This window comes from Stomoxys calcitrans, chromosome 2, assembly GCF_963082655.1.
Source record: "Stomoxys calcitrans chromosome 2, idStoCalc2.1, whole genome shotgun sequence".
Lineage (NCBI taxonomy): Eukaryota > Metazoa > Arthropoda > Insecta > Diptera > Muscidae > Stomoxys > Stomoxys calcitrans.
In genome coordinates this window covers 194,671,475-194,699,236 of record NC_081553.1, presented here as the reverse complement: position 1 = coordinate 194,699,236, position 27,762 = coordinate 194,671,475, and the positions used below count along the sequence as shown (strand labels likewise).

Below are 27,762 nucleotides of genomic sequence, written 5' to 3'. Positions count from 1 at the left end.
CTTTTAGAGATCATAGATGTCAGACCAAACCAATCACTAGCCTGATCTCCATGGCGCCATCTACAAAGTAATGCTAAAAGTAGCAGTGTAATGAGATGAGCGTTCAGCCAGCTCCTGATGGTAGTGTTCATTTTGGGTAGGTCAATTTAAAGGAGTTGTTAAAATCGTAATCTACCACAAATTCAAAAAGTTTTTGTTCAAGAAACCATGGATCTGAAATCAAAAGCGATCTTCCAAAAACAGAATTTTGTCCTAGTAAAAGATATGCTGTGTGCGAACGGCAAATTGAAAAAATTCTTAGAAACAAACGAATAAAGACAGAAATTTGCAGATAAAAGTGTCGTTAAAAAACTAAGAAGTAATTCGGCAAATGAAAACTAAAACTCTTTTATCCTCGAAACCTGTGGAGATATTGTTTACCCCAAGCAAAATTTGTTATAGAGATTTTTACCACTATCTAGCAAAAATAGAATTTTTAAAATTGGACTAAAAATTAAGATTTGGCAGCCCAAACAATTTTTCGAAATGCCGAGGTGACCAAATTTAGGGGCCTGCTAAAAGGCTCCCGGAGCACCTAGGGCCTAAAAATTTTGCACACGATCTCTATAGAACCTTAGCTCATTCTCATATTTTTTTTACTATTTTTTTCGATTTTCTCCCACTGTGCAACTTGTGTTGCGCTTGCGTTCGAATTCCAAGAGCAGTATAAAGAGATTTTATGACAAAGTGATTTTTTTTACAAAATAATGTCAAATTAGTGTTGACTAAATAAGTCCCTAGACCATCAGTAAGGAAAAAAAGATTTACATTTAGAGCAAAATTTTACGGACAAAAATCGTAGATAGTGTAGTAACTGAAATTTTTGATATTAAATATTATTAATGACAAAGCGAGTTATTGGCGCCTTCAAATAACCAATCAGGATAGGGACAGATAGAAGCGAGCGTCGGACCTTGGAGCAAGCGGCTCGCGAAAACGAGGGATACATGGACGATCTCACAAAACCAATTCGGTTGGGGCTCTAGGTCAGTATCCCGCCCCGGAAAACTATAAGAATCCCTATGGGAAATAAATGGATAGTCAAATCGAACCCCTCCAACGTTTACGACCCACTAAAACGAAAAGAGGACCATGATATGTGGATCTGCACCTGGAATATCCGCACTTGCTATAGAAAAGGTGCAGTATACGCGCTGGCGGATGTATTAGAGAAGAAGTCAAATATTACCGCCTTACAGTAAGTGCGATGGACTGGGAATGGCGTCACAAGAACACCAAACGGTGCCGAACTATAGCTGCCAAAACAATAGGTATGAATTTGGCTGTGGATTTGTGGTTAGTGGGAGACTGAAATACCTTATTACAATCCGCATAAAAGCCAAATTCTTCAACATCAACCTTATTTGGGCCTATGCCCCGACGGAAGACAAGGACGATCAGACCAAGTATATTTTCTACGAGCGTAGACTTAGACTTCTATACGGATAGTTCCAAACTAAACGACCAGGTGGGCTTTGGGGTGTACTCTAATGATCTGGTCATATCGAAAAGATTACCACTGCAGTGTGTATCAAGCGAAGATCATTGTAATTAAGGAAATGGTGGAATGGCTAAGATATAATGTCAATACGACGATTGGCATAACAATCTTCTCAGACAGTCAGCCAGCCAATAATCTTAAATCCCTGGAGAAGGTATTTCTGAACAAAAAAACCGCCCTCGACTGTCGTAGATCTGTCAACGAGATGGCTGAACAATTCAAAATTTACCTGTTCTGGGTGCCAGTCCACAGAGATATGCCAGGGAATTGTAAAGCGGACGAGTTTGCGATACAAGTAACTACCCTACACACTTCAGAGATACTGGAATCGGTGGGTATGCCTAATTTTAAGAACCAGACCCAAAGGACAACGAATGTTAGATGGTCACAAAGAGGTGGTTGTGAGCATTCTGCATTCTTCTGTTTCTGGGTTATCACAATGTACGAAAGAGTGAGTGTGATGGCGGATTGCCACTTAAACCTAACCTAACCTAGTATCCGACGATGATGGCGAAGAGGATACCCCAGAACCAATTCCTGGCGATGATGTAGAATTTCTACCTCCTAGTCAGAATTAGGTCAAAGTAGCAGTGACCCGACTGAGGAATAACAAGGCAGCAGGAGCCGAAAGGTTACCCGCTGAACAATTTAAGACCGGAGGCGATACGCTGATAAGACGTATGCATTAGCTTGTCCGCGCAATCTGGCTAGAAGAACGCATACCCGATGATTGCAACCTCAGCATGCGATGTCCCGTACACAAGAAAGGAGACAAGACGGAATGTGCCAACTACAGAGGAATAAGTCTCCTCCCCATCGCTTACAAGATACTCTCGAGTATACTGTGTGAAAGATCAAAACCTAAAGTCAATGAGATAATTGGGCCCTAACAATGCGGTTTTAGGTGTGGTAAATCCACCCTAGGCCAGACATGCACACTGCGCCAAATCCTGTAAAAGACCAGAGTTTCAGCCAAGGAGACAGCCTATCGTGTGATATCTTTAATATCCTGCTGGAGAAGATTGTACGAGATGCAGATGTGAATAGATGTGGCACACTAATCACAAGAGAACGCGTGCGACGACATCGACATCATAGTTCGGTCACCGGAAAGAATCGAAAGAGAGTCAGTGTAAATGGGTCTGGCAGTAAGTGGAGATAAGACGAGATGGATGGTTTCAACTCCCAAAAAGCCTTGTTCAGATAATGAATATGGAGAAAGTTGGGAAGCACAACTAGGAGATAGTCGGAAACTGTTTCTACCTCGGCAGCGCCGTTACTGGAACGAATGACACCAGTTTTGAAATAAAGCAAAACAGATGCTACTTTGGATTAAGTAAGCAGTTTAGAAACAAGCCCACCTCTCGACAGACGAAGATTACACTATACAAGACACTGATGATTAGTAAAGGTAAGGTTTAAGTGGCAGTCTGCCATCAGATCCACTTAGACGTTTTCGTCCATTCTGATACCACAGGAACAGAAGAAGGAAGATGAATTCTAGTTCCCACCGTTGAACCATCCTGATCGCTTTTAAAAGCCCAATAACTTGCGAATGTTCACATCCGCTAAATCAGACAAAGAAATGAGAACCTAATGTGGAACTACTTCTGACTGCTAGTGCGGGACACACACACATAAGGTGTTCTATAGTCCCTTCTTCCTTGATGTCCTCACAGCTTCTGCAAAAGTCGTTGCTGGCAACCTTCAGTCTATCAGCATGTTTTCCTATTAGTCAGTGACCTGTTTTGACGGACATAATGACTTAGACATCTGTTCTAGCCAATGACAGCAAAGCGGTAGACCTCTTCAAATCTAGAATAGGCCACATAGTTTTGGAATGCTCACAGCCCCCTCTTTGTGACCATCTATTATTCGTTGTCCTGCGGGTCTGGTCCTGAAAGCTTAGCTTTCACAGATACTACCCGTGTTGTTTAGAGGTTCTGAGGCATGGGTACTTGTGAAAGCATACGAGGCAGTGCTTGGAGTGTTTGAGAGAAATATTCTTTGTAAAATAAATGGACCAGTTTGCGTTAAGGGAGAATATAGGCGTCATATGAACCATGAGCTGTATGACGACGATAGGATAGTTACACGTATCAAAATACAACGGCTGCGTTGGCTAAGTCATGTTGTCAGAATGGATGAAAAAGCTCCAGCAAAGAAGTCTTTTGAGGGCAAACACGGGGGTACACATAAACCGGGACGACCAAAAGCCCGATTGGAAAGATAAAGTGGTGGGAGCCACCTCGAAACTTAGTGTCAGAAATTTTATAATGAGCGCAGAAGATTGAGGCGCTTGGAACGTTATTCTACGTTCGGCTAGTGAAACAAATGTTCTTTCATAGCCAATTAAAGTAAGTAAGTTAGAAATATTATTAATACGAAAAATTAGGCTCATAAGATTATAGATTGTCATAATTTGGGACCTATAAACACTCCATGATTATGTGTCCCAACCTAAAATATAAATAGCCTAAGACTAAGGTGCCTTTGGCTAGAATACATAGCAATGAAATTTATCGCGTCCATTATGATATGTCACAGTCTTATTGGAAAATATTTTGAAAGATTACAACATGCTGTTGGTGTGTTGGATAACAGCAACCGGCATAGGTTAGGTTTGGTTAGGCAACCAGCATAAGTTTCGTTTGCGTGGAGTGGCATACACATATGGGCCGTCCCTAATTTGGCTATTGATTGGTCTCTGATGATGATACGTGGTATACAACTACATAGCTGTAATCCGGTTGAATTACAACGAGGTAGCAGAAGCCGATGGCTTGCCGGCTAAACTATTTATGACAGTAGGCAACGCGCTAGTGAGGCGAACTCTACGTTTAGCATAAATATCTGCTCAGACAGCCAATAAATCTCTAGTGAACGAGTTTCTGAATTCAAAAGCCATCGTTTTATGTCACAAGTCCCGTAATGAGATGACGGACCAGTTTAAAATTCACCTGCTCTTGGTGCAGTACCACAAAGATATCCTAGGGAAAGGAGGTGGATGATAGATGGTCACGCGGTGGGATATGTCAACGATCACCATACGAACAGTTTTAAATTCATCTGCTCTTGCTTCAGGACCCCAAAGATATCCCAAGGAAAGGAAATGGATGATAGATGGTCACTAGTTGGGAGATGTCAACGTACACCATACGTATTGAGATATTATATAACGTATTCTCGCTGCAGGTGAGATAACACAACGTAGTACACTGTTTACCGTATTTGAAAGAAAACCAAACATTTTCTGTTACTGCGCTATAACACAAATTTTTAAGCGAAAAATAAATTTGAAAGAATAACAATAACTCAATCAAAATTCCTTTATGATGGCTTAGGGTAAAACTCATATCTATTGCTACCTTTTTCTTATTTTCCTTATTTTCACTTATGTTTGTTACAGCAGCCGTTATATTTATGTTAATCTTTGTTTTTTTTTTCAAAGAAAAGTCTATTTACAGAGTTAGAGAGTGTGTTAGCGTCGGAACATAAGGAAACCAAAAAAAAGAAAAAAACATAAAAATAAAATAAACTAGAAAAAAGCTGAAAACAACAACAATACAACTAACACAAAATTTTAAATACTCAAAACATAAGTCTAAAAAAGCAAATTAGCATAAAAAGCATTACTAAGAAAAATACAAAAAACAAATTAAATAATCAGTATAAGAAAAATTTATCATAGAAAAATTAGTGATTTATATTATTTTGCTCTTTGAGATTTGCTGAATTATTCAAAAAATAAATATTTATTTGTAATTTATTTAAGAACTTAAGAAAAAAAAAAACTTTGTTTTGCATTGATACATTATGGTTAAACCTTAGTGGTGAAATATTTCGGTTTGGTAGATTTTGTCGCATATTAAAGCCAATAAGAATTTGGAATTATCACAAAGTTCTAAGGTCTTCCCTTGATGTTTTTTTTTTTATTATTTATATGTATGTTTCTTTAACAATAAGTTGGTTTATTAAGCAGTAGTTAATAAATTGATGCATCTTACTGGTTGTTAATTGAAAAACACCTATATCTCCCTGTTGTTGTAGAAAAGTAAATATGAACTAAGACAAAGAACAAAATGAAAGTGCTTACAGTTGTAAGATTTTTTAATGCAATAAAGATGATAAACATTAGAAAATATTTGTGAATATTTCCGGCATATGAAAATAAGTTATGAATGTTATTTGATCCTAATGTGAATGAAATTGGCTGTAATTCATAGCAAAAAAATGTATTTGAGATTACTACAAATATTTTTAATATTTTCCTTTGATTTGGTATGTTTATATAAAAAAAACTTCTTTAAAAGAAATATTTTTGTTAAAAAGACAATAATTTTTTTTTATAAAAAAAATTTTATATAAATTTTATTACAAGTTTAATCAAACATTAATCCAACTGGCCGATTTTTATTTTTATTTTTTTACATTGGTTTCATTGAACAGAAAAATCCAACGACATTTCATAAAACTTTACAGCATCATCATAAATTATCACGGGGATCTATACTGGAACCAGACCTCTAGAGTACCACCCATGACAAGTTTCTTAGGTTAGAATATCTACAAAGTGCGTTATACAGCAGTGATAAAGCCAATCTATTATCAGCATAAAATATGTTTAATGGTCTACAATTTGCCCTAAGCAAACAGAGCTGTTGCTGCTGTTTTTTCCTTTGGAGACACAATTTTCCCTTAAAGGGTGTATAGATTATATCATCCTCACAACACCATCGATAATATTACTAAATATGTGGCTACGCTCACAAAATATGCTCTCGATGATGATCATAGGCAAAGCTCTTTCAAGCAATAGACTGGAGTCGAAGTGGGAGTCGACAAGATTCTTAGGTTAGAATATCTACCAAGTGCGTTATACAGCTGTGATAAAGTTGAGGAACATAGAATAGGCCAAACGCAAACTACGCCAATCTAATATCAGCACAAAATATGGTTCGATTCATATGGCCTACAACTTTCCCTATGCAAACAGAGCTGTTGCTGCTGGGTTTTCTTTTGGTGACATAATTTTCCTTTCCTCTGTAGTGCCACCCATGACAAGATTCTTAGGTTAGAATATCTACCAAGTGCGTTATACAGCTGTAATAAAGTTGAGGAACATGGAATAGACCAAACGCAAACTAAGCCAATCTATTATCAGCACAAAATATGGTTCGATTCACATGGTCTACAACTTTCTCTATGCAAACAGTGCTGTTGCTGCTGGGTTATCCTTTGGTGACATAATTTTCCTTTGGAGATACTCACAACGCCATCGAAAAATTACTAAATATGTGGCCAAACTCCCAACATATATGCACTTGTTGATGAGTATAGGCAAAGCTCTTCCAAGCAATAGGCTGGAGTCGAAGTGGGAGTCGGACTATTAAGCCGGAGTCGGAGTTTGATTCTGAGGTGAGCACGCTTGCACCGACACTGTACCGCTCTTCGTCTCCGGCTTAATACTCTGAGTCTGACTTAGACACCGACACTGGGTCAGAGTGGATGGCTAGCCTCCACAGCCCTGCATACAGCTATGTTATACGAGGGTAACCTTTTATATTTTGCGATTGGACAACCCTTGTGTTGCAATCTGCCAATTGATAGCTCTATCGTAAAGCTTGACATTTTTGAGGTTAAACGTACACAGACCGAGAGCCCATAAAAAAGGAATTAAATCGTGAAAATTTTCATGTGATTATTTTTACAACTTTCGACGTGAATTAACTCAACAACAGTGCATCGATGAACTTAATTAAATTTTTGGCGATGAAGCTCCATCAAGAACCAGTGTTTATCGATGGTGAATTCACCCGCGATCGTAGTTTACTCCAAGGCGAATTTCGTGAAGGTCGTCCAAAATCAGTTGTTGTTCCAAAATCCACTGATGCTGTGCGTCAACTGATATTGCAAGATCGTCATGTGACATATTGAGATAACCTTAGGCATTAGTGGCACCAGCATACACTCAAAATTGAATGAACATTTGACCGGCACACAAATTTGTTCGCTTTGATCCCACACAATTTGTCAATCGCTCAAAAAAGGCTCGTGTCGAAAGAAATGCTCCAAAAATACGATCGCGGTGCTTTCAAACACGTCTATGACATCGCGACAGGTGATTAGTCGTGGATTTACGGGTCATACCGATAGTAAACAGCAGACGACTGTATGGGTATTTCAAGTTGCTCGCGCATGAAGCACTTCCAAGCAAATGATTGCCTATTTTTTCGTAAAAACTGGACATGTTGCAATCGTACCACTAGAACAACGCAGAATAGTCAATTGTGAGTGGTACACAATTATTTGTTTACAGTTGTCTTCCAAGAAATCAGGAAAACCAACCGACGAAGAAGGGTCCCTCTTCACCATGACAATGCAAGCTCTCACACATCGGCTCAAACAACTGCATTTTTGAGCACTCAAAACATCGATTTGATGAGTCATTCGCCGTATAGTCCTGACTTGGCACCGAATGACTTTCGTATATTCTTGTGATTAAGGAATAAAATGAGGGTCAACGTTTTTCGTCACCTGAAGAAACGGTTGATGCGTTCAGAATGCATGTTTTGGAGGTACCTCAATCAGAGCGGCCAAAGTTCCTCGACAATTGGTTCAAACGCATGCAAAAGCGTAAAGATCTTAATGGGGAATATTTTGAAAAACAATAAAGCGATTTTCGATGATTAATATTTGTTTTTGTGTTCTCTATTCCCGAAATGTAAAAGGCAACCCTCGTAGCTCCAAGTTTGGGGCCACCCATTGAAACTTAGACAAAATCGGTGAGTCTACTATCGGCACATACAGGATTTTTTTCAGGGACGCCATAAAAGTAGACCGTTAGGGACAGCAAACGATGCCATATTTTTGCCGCTCTTTTGACAATTCCCATCAATAAAGTTTGTCATTTAATTATAAAAAGATGCACGAGTCGACAACGAGTCGAAATCATTAAAATTTACTACCGAAATTCGGAGTCAACGTTAAGAGCTACAGCGATGAGGTTCATTTCTGGCTGAATGGCTTCGTCAATAAGCAAAATATGCATTAATGGTTAGACAGCAATCCACAAGCACTGCTTGAGTTAGCATTTCAATCCGAAACAAGTAAAAAGGCGCTATGTTCGGCCGGGCCGAACTTTGGATACCCACCAACCACCTAGCAGCTTTATCGAAATATGGTCCGATTTGGACCAAATTCGGCACAGACGATGAGTGGTCTAATGTGTACAAGTTCAATTTGTAGAACAAAATATTGGCCTTTTTGGTAGATTTATCCAAAGACCGATACACGACACGGATGTTGAAAAGCCTAAAAGCCACTGTGTCAAATTTCAGAGAAATAGGATTATAAATGAACCGTTTATGGGGGCCAAGACCTTAAATCGAGAGATCGACAGCCATATTCAAATCTGGACCGATCTATGCTAAATTGAATAAGGATCTATATGGTAGCTTTATCCAAATCTGAACCGATCTGGGCCAAATTGAAGAAGGACGTCTAAGGGCCTAATACAACTCATTATTCCAATTATCAGCGAAGTCGAGAGATCGGCTTCTATGGCAGCTACATCCAAATCTGAACCGATCTGGGCCAAATTGAAGAAGGATGTCGAAGGTCCTTACACAACTCACTGTCCCAAATTTCGGCAAAATCGGACACCAAGTACGGCTTTTATGGGCCCATGACCTTAGATCGAGAAATCGGTCTATATGGCAGCTTTATCCAAATCTGAACCGATGTAGGCCAAATTGGTGAAATATGTTAAAGGGCCCAACACAACTCATTATCCCACATTTCGTCGACATCGGACAATAAATGCGTCTTTTATGGGCCTAAAACCTTAAGTCGGGAGATTAGTCTATATGGCAGCTATATCCAAATCTGAACTGATCTGGGCCAAATTGAAGAAGGACATCTAAGGGCTTAAAAAAACTTACTGTCCCAAATTTTGGCAAAATCGCACAATAAATGCGACTTTTATGGGCCCAAGACCTTGAATCGAGAGATGGGTCTATGTATCGGCAGCTACATCCAAATCTGGAGCGATCGGGGTAAAATTGAAGAAGGATGTTGAGTGGCCTAACACTACTTACTGTCCTAAGTTTCAGCAAAATCGGATAATAAATGTGGCTTATATAGGCCTGAGACCTTAAATAAGCGGATCGGTCTATATGGGGGCTATATCAAGAAAAAGTCCGATATAGTCCATCTTCGAACTTAACCTGCTTATAGACAAAAAAAAAGAATCTGCCCAAAACTTCAGCTCAATGTCTCTATTTTTAAAGACTGTATCGTGATTTCAACAGACAGACGGACGGACATGGCTAGATCGTCTTAGATTTTTACGGCGACCAAGAACATATATACTTTATAGGGTCGGAAATAGATACTTCGATGTGTTGCAAACGGAATGACAAAATGAATATACCCCCATCCTTCAATGGTGGGTATAAAAATTGCTGTTTGGTGCAGTTTATGTGCCGGCGGCGTCATTGGACCGTACTTCTTCGGTGATGATCAAGACCTTCATGTTACTGTGAATGGGGAAGGGAATCGCTACAGTTCAATGATAACAGAATATTTTTGGCACCAATTGGATTATATGGTTTTGGACGACAAGTGGTTCCGACATTCCACAATCGTTTTTTATTGAATTTTATTTAAAAAAATAAAAACGTGCTAAGTTCGTCCGGGCCGTTAAAAATGTACCCTTGTTGACTGAATTTGTATTTGAATTATTTTGTAGCAATCAAATCGGTAAATGATTCAGGATTCAACGGTATCAAGAAGTCATATCGGGATATCGGTACTTTAGGGGGCTTATATAACCATATTGACCCATTCGGATAAAACTTGGCACTGCTGTTGTAAGTAAGAATGGTTTTAGGATCAAATTTCACCCAAATCGGAAGAAAATTTTGGCTTCAAGGGGCTCAAGAAGTCAAACCCGGGGATCGATTTATATGCGGGCTATATCTGTTTATAAACCGATTCGAATCATACTTGGCATAGATTATGGAAGTCATAACACAAGTCCTTGTTCCAAATTTCAGCCATACAGTTGTTACAAGTTAAAGCAAAGTTGAAAAGTTTAAACACTTTATGCAAAATTTCATCCAAATCGGATAAGAATTGCGCCCTCTAGAGGCTCAAGAAGTCAATATCCGAGATCGGTTTATATGACAGCTATATCAGATTATGAATAGATTTGTACCCTATATATCACAGTTGTTGAAAATCATAATAAATCACCTCATACAAATTTTCTGTCAAATAGGTGAAGAATTGCGCCCTCTAGAGGTTCAACAAGTCTATTATTATTATATTAAAACATCGACCGATATGGCCCATTTACAATCCCAACCGACTTACTTCAACAGGAAATCTTTGTGGAAAATTTCAAACTCCGAGCTTTAATCCCTTGATAGTTAGCGTGATTTCGACAGACAGACTGATGGATAAATCGACTTAGAATGTCAAGATGTTCAAGAATCATATATTTTGCTGGGTCTCAGATCAACATTTCGATGTGTTACAAACGGAATGGCGAAGTTAGTATACCCCCATCCTATGGTGGAGGGTACAATTATCTGTGCAAAATCTGGTAATAATTTCGGCTTTTAGGGGCTCAAGAAGTCAAATCGAAGGAGCACTTTACATGGGAGCAAAGGACGTAGCCAGGAAGGGTGGCTATCGAGTCCAAGCCTCTCCTCAAAATTCCCTTTTTAGGTAAGGACGTTTACGTACTTTCTGTTGTTTTGTAGTTCTGATATGCCACCCTCCCCAAAAATAAAATCTTCGCTACGTCCCTGATGAGAGTAATAGGCAAATCCGAAAGACCTACACCAATAAGAAGTTCATGTGCAATATTTCAAACGGTTAGCTATACGCGTTCAACCGATATCGCGATTTTGACAGACGGAGGGCCGGACGGACACGGCTACGTCGACTATGAATGTCAAGACGACTAAGAATATACTTGTACTTCATGGGGTCGCATATAAATATTTGGATATATTATAATTTCGTTTCGACCATATCCAAAGTACGCCCCAGTTTAGTATACCCCCCATTCTATGGTGGTGGGAATGAAACTGAGTGACAAAGCGGCTTCATGATAAATAAAGTCTTATCGGATCCATACAAAGAAGTCAATACATTAGTTGCATATGCGGACGAGAGAGTGATTGGTGAGATAATGGAAAAGTCGTTGAGGAGACTGTCCAGATGACCTAGGGAGAGTGAGTTGGGGATTAACTTAAGGAACACTAAGCAGCTGCTGACTCCGATGTATAAAATACAGGAACGAAGATTACACTGAGGATGCCACGATCCGCATGGTTTGGATGTCAAGCCATAGCTGAGTAAAGGGGAATAAAAGAGCAGACGATTTGGCAATGAAAGCCAATGGACTGCCGTCAATAAACTTGGTTAATCCGAAGCCTTTCGGGTCAAGCAATCCCAATTAAGGGCATGGGCGACGAACAAAACGGTCGGTAGGACGACGAATATTTTGTGGGGAGATTCGGGTGGTGAGAAGACGAGGGTATTACTGAAAGCAAGTAATATGGAGTATTGCTTTCGGCACCATAACGGAACACATAGGACTAAGAGCTTACTTATGCAAAATAGGTGGGCAAGTGATAGCATGTCGAAAGATGGAGCACATGTTAAATCATCGCTTTGGTCTTGGCTAACAGACAACGACACTTAGATGGGGACACAGTACCAGACATGAAACATCTCAAGGGCGTGGTATGGAAAACAATTGGGGATTTTGTAATTAGCACAAACTAAAATTTTTTATTTCGATGTTATTTTTGCGGAAATTTAGAGCGCAGAACAAGCCAATTACTGGTATAGGTGTAGCTGTATGTGTGAATTAAAATCCGCAGCTTCTTTTCAACCTAACCTTGCCCAAACCTACCTTACTTAACCTAACCTAATCTTATCTAGATTTGACTCTCGCATCTTAACAGAGGAGACTTAATAACTATGTCTCGTCTTTGAATCGAGATAGTCCCAGAAAAAGAATACTAATGAGCCTGTAATTTTTCTACTTCTGCAGGAAGTAGTGTAGGAAATGAGGAGTTAGGCCAAGAACGATCTACAGGGTGTATGCGGCTATTGTAAGACAAGTGCTGATATATGAATAGCTCGTATAAGGGGCTTCGAAAATGTTCGAAAACAGGACTGCATCGGTATTACCACTGACATCTACACCCTTTCTGGTTTAGAAGTGACCCTAACTATTCCGTTAATCGAGACTATTTTCAGAACATATCCGCCATCATCTCAGTCGGATGGGTATGGCCACCTGAATCCGAGGAGGGTCTCAGACCTTCTAGCACCACAAAATTTTTATTTTCCAAAATAGAGTTGGGGATGTGATAGGAGCTCCATTCCTATTAACTTTATATTGGCTTGTAGCAAAGACTACCGAAAAAGTGCAAGATCTTTCAGACAGATTTTGGCCAATAGCCACAATTGAAATCATGGGATGGATTTTTCACACTAGAAATCAGGTTTAGGGAATAGATTTATTTAACCGAAACTCTAATATAGAAGTGTTCGCTTCAGACCCTCCAATGTTGAACCTCTTCAGAAAATCTATTCAATGAGGTTCAGGATTGGAGGGTCTCCGCGGAACACTTTTTCTCGGACTATCGCAACATTAAGTTTATAAAAGCACGGCCAACGCCCAATCCGATAAGCATTCGGAATATAGTGAAACCCAACTAGACAAAATTCAGAAGACTACTCAGAGGAGAATTTGGGAAAGATTCTTTAGTTTGTCCAAACATAAACAAGATATTGACGACAATGTAAACAACATTACGCCTCCAATATGGGGATTTTTTGAAGATATTTGTCCTCTTTGAGAAATTAAAACAGCCCAAGAAAGACTATGATTGATCGGGGAGATTCGCAACATTGGGAAAGAAGTTCGCAGACTTAATAACAGAGCACGCCGTAGAAAAGCGGCAGTTTATTGGGATGAGTAATACACACGGCTCAAAGAATACAATAAGATGATATAAGCGGCAAAACGTGCCTACTGGAAGCTTATATGCGAACAAGTCGATAACGTTAATGACGCCGCCAAGTTGAAAAAGTGTCTCTCAAAAACCCAAGTCCAAACTGAAACGTTAATAGACGACATGGGAGTGAGAGCGGAGACAAAGGAGTACATGTTGAAGGTTATGAGGAAAACGTATTTTCTACTCACCGATTCACCGGAATCTTGGAATACCAATGCTGATTGAAAGCTTATCATTACAGAATTTATGGTAAAGGAAGCCTTGAGGAGTTTCCAGCCATATTAGTCACCAGGGCCTGATAAAATTTTTTCCGAGAGAAGAGAGAAAGAGAGAAGAGACATCTGCCGGAAGTCGATTACGAAAAAAGATTTCTCTCGGTAATGCATGGTCCAATCGATTACAAATCGGTGTGATCTTCTAGAAAATCTTGTATTTCTGTCAAACGACCTCAAGTCAGGAATCAGAAGACTGATTTACGAAGAACATACACCGTGGAAGATTCAATAGAACAGCGCCACACAACCCACATTTCGACGATGTTCAAGGGAAACAATTGAGTTGGCTACCCTACCATCTCCAATCAAAACCAACGTCCGTCTCTGAATACGGTCAAGCAGCGCCAGGGATGATTTTGAAGCTCCGTCGAGTTCTATTCCATTCCATTTTCGGCCTAATGTACATAGTGTAGATATTAAGAAGATCAGAGAGAGTTAAATATTTCTTACACCACTTAAGAAAGCCCAATCACTTGAATGCTTCCTTCGACACTTCGAATAAATGTTTTGACCAACAGATATCACATTGAATCTTCATGCCCAGAACATCAAGAGCCTCTGACTGCTTGATATCTTCTATTCGATCCCTGGTAGTCAGCGTCATAGGCGGCCATGTTAACCCCTGAGCTAGGGTTGCTCTCTTACAAAATGAGGCTTGGAGGGAGTACCGTTTGAGAATCTGCTACACATGCCATATTTCGACCTACTTTACATAGTAGAGGGGATCACCGATGCAGGTGTGATAGTAATGGATGGATTGCCAGGTGTTTTTGGTCTACCATCGACCGGAATCGGACGGAGAGAAGGTTTTCCTTTGATCTAGGAAATCTTGAAAACATATTTCACAGAAGAGATCTCCTCAAATGCACAATAGGGTGAATGGTTCAGACTGGAAAAAAATAAGATTTTTCAATCTGATATTTTCGTATTGCCACTTGGGGCTATAGGTTGGCATACATACGCAATGGGCATTAAGATGGGTGCGGACCAGTATTAATTCGAGCAAACTTTCAAAGATTCTTTTTTGTCCTTAGGCAGGTTAAATTTGAAGATGGGCTATATCGGACTATATTTTGATATAGCCCCCATAGACCGATCTGCCGACTTAGGGTCTTAGGCCCATAATAACCACATTTATTATCCGATTTTGCTGAAATTTGGGACAGTGAGTTGCGTTAGGCTACAAGACATCCTACTTCAATTTGGCCCAGATCGGTTCAAATTTGGATAAAGCTGTCATGTAGACCAATTTTTCGATTTAAGTTCTTGGGGCCATAAAAGGCGCATTTATTGTCAGATTTTGCCAGAATTTAAGACAGTGAGTTGTGTTAGGCCCTTCGATATCCCTCTCCAATTTAGCTCAGATCGGTCCAGATTGGGGTATAGCTGCCATATAGACCGATCCGCCGATTTAGAGTCTTAGGCCTATAAAACAACATTTATTATCCGATTTTGCTGAAATTTGGGACAGTGAGTTGTGTTAGGCCCTTCGACATTCTTCTTCAATTTGGCTCAGATCGGTCCAAATTTGGATACAGTTGCCATTTAGACCGATCTTTCGATTGAAGGCCCATAAACGGCGCATTTATTGTACGATTTTGCCGAAATTTGAGACAGTGAGTTGTGTTAGGCCCCTTGACATCTTTCTGCAATTAGGTCATGATAGGTCCGGATATGGATATAGCTGCCATATACACCGATCTCTCGAGTTAAGGTTTTGGGCCCATAAAAGGCGCATTTATTGTCCGATGCCGCCAAAACTTGGGACAGTGAGTTGTGTTTGGCCCTTCGACATCCTTCTTCAATTTGGCTAAGATCGGTTCACATTTGAATATAGTTGCCATATAGACGTATATCTCGATTTTAGGTCTTGGGCCTATAAAAGGCGCATTTATTGTGCGATTTCGCCGAAATTTAGGACAGTGAGTTTTTGGGCAACCCAATAATTCCCGTATATAATCCTATAATGACTTTTTGATGATGCTTTAAAGTTTTGTTTCCAAGGAACAAAATTGCAAAATTGGTGGAGCTTTTAATTTTTTTTAATACAATGGTTTTTTTTTGCAATAGAAAGTAAAAATAAAAAACTATTGTCTTAAAATTTATAAAAATTGACTGGTTTTATAAAATTTAATTTTAATCATAATTTGCCCATATTTTAGTGAAATGCAGCTATTCGATATTCAATTATGAAAAATAACTCCTAAGATAGTTACCAATAACGCAAAATTTTTTTATGAGAAATTTTGTGATCATTTTTAAGTTTTTGTTTTCCAATTAGTGTTTGTATATCTTCTGAAGTATGGTTCTAACAAATAAAATGAGATCAAGTATAAATGTCTATGTTTTAAGGTTTTCAACAGTAGCAAAATCTATGGTATGACAGCCTTTAAACATTTCTTAGGGGCCATTTAGGCAGAGCTTGTACATTCTATCCTCTATGTTGCTAGCCCAAATGTTGCAATTTTCAAATACTTTGTGTTATCCATGATACAAGTTGAAGAATAGATTGATTTTAAGAGCATTTGTTTATCTATACAATATAATTTTCTTTATAAATATGAACTTTATATATATTTTTTTCTAAAATACAAAAAAGCTTACCGGTAGATTTTCCTGAAATTTTTAACTAAGAATAACAACTAAAAAACATACTTTGTGAGTGTAGCAAAATTAAAGGCTGCACTTAGGTAAGTAAGTTTTGTTTTTGTAACAACTTTTAAAAGGTAAAATAAATAAATTTGTTAACAAAAGTACATGCAAAAAAACATTGGTGTCATTTGAAAACTTGTTGTATATGCAACTTGGCTGATCCTTTCTATTTCAAATGCTGGCAATACTTTTAGTAGTGTGAAGAAATTGATTTGTTAATAGTATAGGATAGCAACTCATATGAAGGGAACTTTGTATGAGGAGCAACATATCTTAGTGAAAAAACGGAAAACAAGAACAAATAAAGAAGAAGCTCAATAAACTCTAGCGATATGCAAAAATAAAAAGATTTCAATTGTAGTTAAAATGGTAAGAAAACATAAAAGGCAAAACTAAATTATAGCTTTTTTTGTTTAAAAGTTAATAAAAAAAAGAGTTCTTTAATAAAGTTTTTAGGTAACTCTTAAGAAAAAGCTTTTCAGTTATTATTTCTTTGGATTTTAATGAACGATGAATGACAATATCACATACCAGTAGACGTAGAGACTCCTAAAACAGCAGCCTGCAACGATCACATGTAAGAGCATATGCAGCTGAGGATGGTGATGGGTAGATAATACCTACCCATCGCTTTTTAAGTTTTTCTCTCAAAAATTATTTCCTGTTGCATGAATCATTGAAATTTTACCTATTATTGACTAAAATAAAATTTATTCCATCTAAATATTGAAGAAGATCCAGCACAACCCCCTCTGAAATGAAATTTTTGTGAAATTTCATAAGTCAATTTGTCACCTTATGTGTAGGATTTTATCTAATCTTAAATAAAAACTCATCAAAAATGATCAGGGATATAAGGTTGGGTATCCACCACCATAAGCGTAGACGTTGCATTGAAATATGGATAATTTTCTGCCTATGGCTATTTCAGCCATTAATATTCAAAAGATATTTCTCTTGAATGCCCCAACTACTACCTCATTGTTTTTATACCCACCACCATAGGATGCGGAGAATACAAACCTAGTCATACCATTTGCAACACCTCGAAATATGGATCTGCAAACCCATAAAGTATATATACGAGAATTAGAGAACACAATAAAAAAATCATCGACAATCGCTTTATTGCATGTTCATGCAATATTGAATGTATGCTGGTCCCACAAATGCCTAAGGTTGTCTCAATCTCACGTCACATGACGATCTTGCAATATCATCAACAACTGATTTTGGACGATCTTCACGAAATTCGTCTTGGAGTGAACTAGGACCTAGGTTCACTTCACCTTACTCTCGAAAGGTTGGGTAAAGTTGAAAAGAGTTCCTGCCGTTGAACCATTCAGATCGCTTTAAAAAGCCCAATAACTTGCGAATGTTCACATCTGCTAAATCAGACAGGTTCTTAACGAAATGAGAACCTAAAGAGGAACTCCTTCTTATTGCTAGAAAGGGACGCACACAGAAGGTGTTCTATAGTCTCTTCTTCCTCGATGTCCCTATAGCTTCTGCAAAAGTCGTTGCTGGCAACCTTCAGTCTGTCAGCATGTTTTCCGATTAGACAGTGACTTGTCATGGCTAAGACGCCTGTTCTAGTCAATTAGAGCCACACAGTAGACCTCTTTAAGTCTCACTCACAGCCCCCTCATTGTGACCATCTATCATTCGTTGTCCTTTGGGCCTGGTCCTGAAAACTGAGCCTGCATGTCGCTAGAGGCATACCCACAGATTCCAGTTTCCCTGGAATGTGTAGGGTAGTTCCTATCGCAAGCTCATCCGCTTTACACCAAAAGCTTTATTGACCTCCTTCTTACTTCCTTTCAGTGATAGCCACGTCCTCATCCACGTCCATTGGTCGCCCACGACCTTAACTTGGACTGTGTTGACCGAAAAAGCTTCAGGTTATCTAAGTCTATTGACGGCAGTACTCTGGCCTTGACCGCCAAGTCGTCTGGCCTTTCTCCTCCTTACTCCGTTATGGCCCGGCACCCAAACAATGCGGATTGTGCCATCCTCAGAGAAGGCGTTAATCTCCTTCTTACACTGCAAGACTATTCGTGACCTTACCGTCCTGGTTGTTATTGCCCTTATGGCCATTTAACTGTTCGTAAAGATGTTCACACTCGACGTTCTCGCGTTAACACCACATCAACTCACGCATTCCATGATCGCTCGGATCTCCGCCTTCAGGACGGTATTATGGTCAGGCAGTCTAAAACAAATCTCAGTCCCTGGGTTCTCAATGTGGACCCCCTGACTCATTCTGCCCTCTTGCTTTTATCCATCCTTGCAACATGTCTTCCCGATGGCAATACTAGGGTTCCGTCAATCCAAGATTGTGCCAATGGCAGCAGTGCCTCGCACTCCACCTCAAGGTTCATCTCAGGTATCCGATCGGAAGCCACTTCCCTTCCTTCCAGGTTTCCTATCGTCGTCTCGATTATACCGCGATGGTATGGGCTGCTCCCATCCTCAATCCATTCTCGCATCACTTTAAGTCTCATAGTCACAGTGGCTGCCTCACATTTAATTTGTATGTCTATGGGTCGGATATCTACAATAGAATAGTCTCCAGAGCCCTAGTGGGAGTAGTCCTCATCTGACCCTTTTGCATTATCCTTACGTTGCACTTTTTATCCATCGCAGTCCACCAAATTACTGAAGCGTAAGTAAGCATTGGTCTAATCACGCACCTGTAGAGCCAGTAGACTATCCTAGGATTTAGACCCCATTTCCAGCCTACGGCCCGTCTACATAGTGCCCAACATCTAATAACCTTCTCGGTACGCTCCGAATGTTACACTTCCAATTCAGATTCCTGTTCAAGATGATCTTGTCTGATGTCGAAATCGTTCTATTGCTGAATGGTGGTGCGTCATCGTGAACAGGCAGATTTCAGTCTTCTTTGGATTAACATTGGGACCCCTGGATCTAGCCCCAGTTATTGACACTTGTATAGCTTAATCGGATCCTTACATCATCTGTGTAGCAGACGGGTTAAAATCCCTCCTCAGTCAGCTTCCGTAATAAATGCACATTTCGGCCTTTTCTCGGTTAACATTGAGACCACTAGCTCTTGCCCAGTTGTATGCCATATGCAAGACCCTTTTTGGCCCTTCTGCATAGCTCGTTCGGATCCTTACCCCTTAGAAGTATTAGTCAGCATCCGTAATAGGTTTAATATTTATGTCATGGGACACACAATTTATCCACCTGTTCCTTAGCTTACGGTTTATCCAGTCTCTAAGGATCGGGTCCACCAGGTACTGGTCTAAGGATTGGATGTGTCGGTCCGCACATTATTAAAAATTCTTTCGATGTCAATGCATACCGTCAATGTGTGCGTTTTGGCATCGAAGGATTCTTCTATTTTATGCACAACCTCTTGCAGGGCAGTCTTCACCGACCTTCCCTTTACATGGGCATGCTGTTTGTACTTGAGCAGTCAGCTGGATTGGTGTCATATAACTTGCCTTGCCGGGCTTGGGTATAAATATGGAGAGCTTCATCGTCAAACTTAAGTTCGGCGATCAACTGTTGTTGAGTTATATCACGTCGAAAGTTGTAAAAAATAATCGCACTAAAATGTTCATGGATTTTTTTAGTTGTGTTAGGCCCTTAGTTATCCTTCGACGATTTGGCTCAGATCGGTTCAGATTTGGATATAGCTGCCATATAGACCGATCCGCCGATTTAGGGTCTTAGGCCCATAAAAGCCACATTTATTATCCGATTTTGCTAAAATTTGGGAGAGTGAGTTGTGCTAATCCCTTCTACATCCTTCGACGATTCGGCTCAAATCGGCTCAGATTTGGATATAGCTGCCATATAGACCGATCCTCCGATTTAGGGTCTAAGGCCCTATAAAAGCCACATTTATTATCCGATTTTGCTGAAATTTGGGAGAGTGAGTTGTGCTAAGCCCTTCAACATCCTTCGTCAATTTTTGCCTAGATCGATCAAGATTTGGATATAGCTGCCATATAGACCAATCTCTCGGTTTTAGGTTTTGAGCCCATAAAAAGCGCATTTATTGTCCGATGTCGCCATCATTTGCCATTTTTTTCGATAACCTTTTGCCATCTTCCTGGCAAATTTAGTATTCCACGCTCATAGAACTTCTGGCCCTTATCTGCAAAAAACTGAACCAAGTGCGATTTTATAGCCTCATCATTGCCGAAAGTTTTACCATTTAAGGAGTTCTGCAAAGATCGAAATAAATGGTAGTCGGATGGTGCAAGCTCAGGGCTATATATATATATATATCAAAAGTTCCCAGCCAAGCTCACTCAGTTTTTGGCGAGTGACCAAAGATGTGTGCGGTCTAGCGTTGTCCTGGTGGAATATGACACCTTTACGATTGATCAATTCTGGTCGCTTCTCCTTGATGGCTGTATTCAATTTGTCCAATTGTTGACAGTAAACATCCGAATTAATCGTTTTGTTCCTTGGAAGCAGCTCAAAATATACCACACCCTTCCAATCCCACCAAACCTTCTTTTGGTGGATATCAGCCTTTGAAGTGGTTTGAGCTGGTTCACCATGCTTGGACCATGATCGTTTTCGACTAACGTTGTTGTAAACAGTCCATTTTTCATCTCCAGTTATGATTCGTTTTAAAAACGGATCGAATTCATTGCGATTAAGGTGCATATCACAAGCGTTGATTCGGTTTGTTAAATGAATTTCTTTCAATACATGTGGTACCCAAATATCAAGCTTTTTCACCAGTCCAAGACTTTTTATGTGAAAATGAACGGTTGATTTTGGTATATTTAACTTCTCTCCTATCTCACGCTCAGTTACATGACGATCCAATTCGATTAATGCTTTGATTTGGTCATTATCAACTTCATTTGGCCGATCTGAAAAATCCGCAATTACTTTTTGGGCAATCCAATAGCTACTAACAAGACCAATATTTTGTTATATATACACAATTGAACAATGACTTGTACTTATTAGTATTTGGTCCCAATCGGATCATATTTCGATATAACTGCTATGGGACATAAGGTATGCAATTTTCACAGGATTTTGATGAAAGGTGGTTTACATATATACCCGTGGTGGTGGGTAACCAAAGTTCGGCCCGGCCGAACTTAACGCATTTTTACTTGTTTTTTGTAAACATGATTTATCCACTGAGAGTCATTTTAAACACTTACGTCCTAATGCACAAAACTTTATGAAGCCTTCAGTAGTCAGACTCTATCATTTTTACTTGCTTTCCAAAAACAAATGAGTTAAGGAGTCACTACAACCCCCTTGTCTACGATAAGCATGTTAATGGGTTATGTTGAAATAAAGAACTAAAACTTATGAAAAGCTTTTTCTAAGAATTACCCTTGGCCTTCAGATCATTTCAAATTGTTGTTTAGCCAAAGTAAAAGCCTAAAAATACGTATCGACTTTGGATTGGATTTGGTTTGGTTTTTTTGTTTTTGTTTTTTAAAACAAAATTTAGGGAAATAATTTAATACAAGGTGTTGTTTTTTTTTTTTGTTGCTTTGTTGGTAGTACTTGTTGTAGTTAGTTTTTTTTGATTTTTTTCTGTCATTAATTTGGGAAATCACTTTTGTTAAGGTTTTTTTTTGTGGTTACTTGGATCAGGATTGTAAATGGTTATTGGTTTCGCAAAAGTTTTATATGAAAAAAAAAATGTTAAAATTTAAGTACTTGTTCAGCATACTGATGGATTACCTTATAACTTAAAGTTAAAATACAAAAGCCTTTGAGAGCTTAAAGCTTAGTAGTAAAGCTTATTTCGTTTAAAAATAGACTTAAAAGCTAATGTTTATCATCATTATTTTAAGTATTAATGTTTGAGAAAAACTAAAGAAATTAAACAAAAAAACTAATAATAAAAAATAAAAAAAAAAAAAAAAAATAAAAAATAATTAGTTTAAGTTAGAAAATTTTATTTGCGAACCTGTCCCCACCGCTAGTGTTGGCTCCAGTATCTGGGCCTAGGCCTTCGGGACCACCATCGGCTTCAGAAGATGAGCCACGTGACAGTACCCCTCGTATCTCACCTGGTAATACCTCTTCACTGCGATTCACCGTAAATGAGCTTTTTCCCTTTTTTCCAAAGCCCATACGTCTTTTACGACCTTTTTGTATAAGTTGGTGTTTTTTTTTTTGGTTTGTTTTAAAAATTCATTAGTATTTTTGTTTTTATGAAAAAATTTTAAGAAAAATATTGCTTTTTTTGTGAATAACATATGACAATCATACTTTGTGTGGGTTTTTTTTTTTTTCATTGTTAGTCAACAAATTTAAGCATACAAGTGTAAGTAAAATAAAAAAAAAAATTCAAACTAAAATAAAAATATTAAAAATTAATTTCTATAACCAAATGATTTCTAATTGAACGCATAACTCATAAGGAAAAGATGAAATTAAACATTTGATTAGGAAATGAAGTTTTCTGTATATTTCAAGCTGTTTTTTTTAGTAATAACGGCCACGAAGAGTCTACTTTTTTTTTGTTTTTTTTTGGTCTTACAAATTTATGTTTTGATTTTATGATGGAATTTTGTGTTAAGTGATTTTCTTGTTTTCTTGCTATTTGTGATTTCTTTTGTTGTTTGTTGTTGTTGTTTTTGTATATACAACTCAACTAGTATGAAGTAAAGGGTGAACTAAATTGGAACATAACAAATTGCATACCTGTTGCCGAGAGTTGTGAGGTGGAATTGGATTTTTTACCCATGCCACTGCCACTTTTGGGGGAACGGTCTTGGTCCGCAGCACCTTTTTTGCGATCTTGTGCTGTGTCGGATAGACTGCCATCTAAGGGAAATATGAAGAAAAAAATTAGTAAAAAAATACAAAAAAAATTAGTTTAATATCCATAATACAAATAAAAAATTTAAAAAAAATCATAAAAATTATTCAGGAACTTTAAATAGCCACCACCATAGTACAAGGCTTTACAATTCTAGTCATTCCGTTGGTAGGTTGGATTAGGCCGAAGAGAGGGGGCGAATATAAATCTGCCCCATGAAACTATGGGGCAGATTCATAGCCAGTAATCGGCTTTTTGTGCGTTCTGAATACTAAAAAGTAACCGTGAGACCTCAGATTTCCGTCCTTACAGCTGGTGAAGTAGGCGAGGCACCTTTGCATAGTCCTCGTTTCGAAGCTAACCTGAAAGATGAATACGGATCAATCCCATGGCAGCCGGTTGTACGTACCGGATTGATTCGATGGAACCCTCATCGGCAAGGGCTGCCGTCTCAGCACGCTTCTAGTCTGGTGCCGGGATTGAAAAGAACCCCGGACCCTGGTTCTGTTCGGTTTGCCAGAACCGCCTATATCATCGGTCGGTGTCGGTGAGGTGTAACCGTTGCATGGAGTGGGTACATTTCCGATCTTGCTCTGGCCTCACTTCACTACGGGAGTATAGTCATACTGGTTATGTCGGAAGCTGCTGTGCGAACATAGCCAGCAGTGGAACACAAGCGTCATCGTCGTCGGGCTATGTGACCCCCCCCCAACTCTTCTGTACGGCAGCATCCCAGCCCAAATATTGCCAGGCCAATGCCGGGAAGTGTATCGTTTTTGCAGCTAAACTGCAGCGGACTCCGCGGCAAGATCGATGAGATTGTGGATTTCATGAGTCGGAAGAGCATAGTGGTCTCAGCGATCCAGGAGACAAAGCTGACCCACACCTGCAGCTTGAACAGTTGTCACGGATACAATGTGCTATTTAAAGATCGCTCAAGTAATGAAGGTGGGGGGTTGGCCTTCGTGATACACCATTTCGTGCAATATAGACCTATCTCGCCTGCGCATGGCGCTAGTGACCCCTACATGGAGTGCATGGGAATAGCAGTCAGGTGGCCATTTCTGAGTGGGGTCGAATGAATCGAGTAGATTTTAATGCACGGAAGACTCAGTGCTGCATATTGTCACACAAACGATTCGCTGACCCATTACGATCATCTTCGACTATCAACGGTGTAGATGTTGAACAATCAGAAGCTCTTGATGTTCTGAACATGAAAAAACAAAGTGATGTCCGTTGGGCTAAACATGTATTCGAAGTGTCGAAAGAAGCATTCAAGTGTTTAGGCTTCCTTAAACGGTGTAATAATTACTTCACTCCGTCTGATTTTCTTAACATCTACACCACTTTCATGGACTGGAACTTCATAATCATCCCTAGAACTACTGCATCGTGTACAGAGGAGAGCGATGGACTGAAACTTCAAAATCATCCCTAGAACTACTGGATCGTGTACAGGGGAGAGCGATGACGTTGATTGGGAACAGTGGGGTATCCAACTCTATTGCCTCCCTTCATCACCGTCGCAATGTGAGTTGTTTGGCGCTATTCCATCGGTACTTTCATGGTGTGTATTCGTCTGATATTCGTCTCCTTATTCCTGATGTAAGGATGTATGTCAGGGATACTAGACATTATAAGAACTTACACCCGTTTGTAATTGATTGGCCAGCGGACCGCACAATGCATTATAGAGAAAATTCTTATTACGCCCGAACCGTTCGTATGTGGAATCGACTTCCGGCTAATGTTTTTCCCACCCACTTTGACATCCAAAGATTTAAGACAAATGTCAATAAGATTTATTGCATGTATGCGGTCGTTGTGAGACCATTACTGACATATGGGACACTGTTATGGAGAAGGGCCGTGGATAAGAGGATTCGTACGTAGGAGTTCGAGAAGGTCGAGAGATTGGCCTGCGTTGGAGTTACTGGGGCACTGAGATCCGCACCCCAGGCAGGTGTAGGTTATGCTTAGGTTGAGGTAGCTCATTCTGGATACTATTGTTGCATAGGGTACACTGAGGAGGATCTCCGACTATCTGGCACCGGTACCGATTGTGATTAGGACCTTGAGGATTCGTTTGATCGGGCGGGAAAAATGGTGGGCGTATGCTATGTTTAAGGGAGCCTTCACTGATGGCTCTAAGATGGAGTCATGGACAGGATTAGGGGTCTATATCAACGACCTCAACATGGATATTTCTCTGAAACTACTGGTCGAGTATACAGTCTTTCAGCAGAGGTCTGTGTCATTACAGTATCCGCAAGATCAAGAATCTACTGCCCTTAAAACTCAAGATTTATGTGGACAGTAGGCGGCACTCATGACCTGGGGTTCGAGGTCGAAGTGTGTGTCGGATTGTTTGGAGTCGCTGGATAGGCTACGGGTCCACGATGTGACGCTGATATGGGTTCCCGAGATTCCGGTAAATGAATGAAGGGATTCTGGGGAAAGAAAGGGCGGGTTAAAGCGCCAGGAGGTGTTCGTCTAAGCTGGGCGAACCAGTCGCCGGTCTTGCCTACATAGTAGATGAGTTGGCAAGAGCGGGGTCAATGGCGAGAACAGACTTAGCGGATGGTTGCCAAAGCGCTCTCGCCTGTCATCAACAAGAGGAGGACAAAGGAGGTCCTGGCGTTCGATAAGAGGTCGCTGAGCACATTAACAAGGGTCATAACCGGACAATGTGTCATAGACCTCATGGCGGGGCGCATGGGATGACCGCACAATGACTTCTACTGGAGTTGTCCAGGTCTGCAGGGATGCAGGCTTTTCTTTTTGGGGATTCGGTCTTTCTGCGATCTGAGTGATCTTGCGAGGTTTCCTGGGAGGTTTTTCTCTGGGAGGTTTCCTGAGATTTATGAATGGAACGGGATGGTGACGACGGGGTGCCATAAGTTCTGGTGAAGGCACATACGGGCTTGCGCGTGGAGGGGCTTTTAACTCCCGCTCTGGCCCTCTTTTTCTCCTCTTTCTTTTATCCGAGGTCACAAATCTTCATTTTCTTTTCTCGGTCGGTTCATGTCTTGTATTATATCTTAACATAAACGCCGACGATTGTTAGCGGCAATAGCCAGGCAATGATATTGGAAATGCTCCAACGCATAGTGAGAGAAAATCGAATAAATTTCGTAAAAAGTATGTTTTTTGAGAACGGATAAAGATAACTCTTTGATATTTGATATAGCTAAAGCTGGGGTGTTATCGAGAACATGCGTAAAATTTCAATGCGCTCGGTGATCCGGGCACGTCTTGGCAGGCCCTTAAAACTGGTCACTTCGGCATTCCGAAAAATTGTTCGGCTTGCCAAAACTTTGTGGTAAGATTTTCAAATTTCTTTGTATGCTGGATAGTGCTCGAAAAACCTCACGCACTGGAAATTTAGCCGGTAGAATCCCACCTCGAGTCATGGAGACTGCTTCAGGCCCACGACAAGGAGAGTCCCTTCCACGTTCTCCCAATTCTCGGCGACCAAATCTTGGTACTGCGTGCTTAAGACTTTTACCATGCTTTATGTAGCGAATTTGTTGTCTCATCTTTTGCTTAGGACCGTCGCCTTCGTGAGCTAGGAAATGTCCATCTTTCTCATTAGGTCGAGCTTTGCGCCCTCCCAGCGAATGTGGATACTTCCAACGAGCTTTTCAATGGTGTCAATATATTCTGCTGACTCAAAGCGCAGCTTCAAGATATCCCATCTATACTTTACTAAATACAAAATTTCCCATAAACATTCCATTAAGGAACAGGGGATACTTCTCTCATGTCAATTACTGCAGACCGATTAAAGTTTAAACTCAATAATAAGGGGCCTCCTCGTGGCAACACCAATTGGTGAAGAAGTTTTAACATGACAGGATACCTCACAAATGTAGCCTCCATTCGTAAATGGATAACCACTTAGAAAATTTTTTCGGATGTTCTCGCCGGGATTTGAACCTAGGCGTTCGGCGTCATAGGCGAGCATGCTAATCTCAACGCCACGGTGGCCTCCCCCTCTCTATGCTCGTAGCTCTTAATGTGTATGGCTGTTTGGATTTCCACAAAATTTGGTGCCTATACACCAAACAGCTAAAACGCGCTTAAAAATAAGGAATAAGGCCGCAGTAGTCGATGGGTTGCCAGTTGAGCAACATAAGAGCGAAAGCATGAGGTGTATGTACCATTTGGAATCTCAGCCCAGCGCCGATGTGAAAAACTTGGACAAGCCACCTATAGGTCCCCGTATCGTCTAGGGTTATGATAAGGTAGTCCCCCTTAGCTCTATCTACTTTTAATTCCGTAAAATATCTCTTGCTTATCAAAAAGAGGAGACCCTTTTTCCCAACTCACCCGATTGAGCGTGAATATTAGAAGTACTAATTAAATAAGGCAGTATAAAATTTTATCAAATCTTTTAGAAATAAGAGTTTAGTGTATTAAAAGCACCATCCTTAGGAGAAGTGTATAATAAGT

The 27,762-nt window shown here is 39.8% G+C and overlaps 1 protein-coding gene across 1 annotated transcript in view; it reads right to left on the bottom strand.

The window, feature by feature from the left end:
• Positions 1-27,762, bottom strand: part of LOC106089009 (regulating synaptic membrane exocytosis protein 2) — a 259,660-nt gene that overhangs the window by 26,737 nt on the left and 205,161 nt on the right. The window contains 1 exon segment of the mRNA XM_059361981.1: positions 23,180-23,309. Coding sequence (XP_059217964.1) covers positions 23,180-23,309 — 130 coding nt within the window.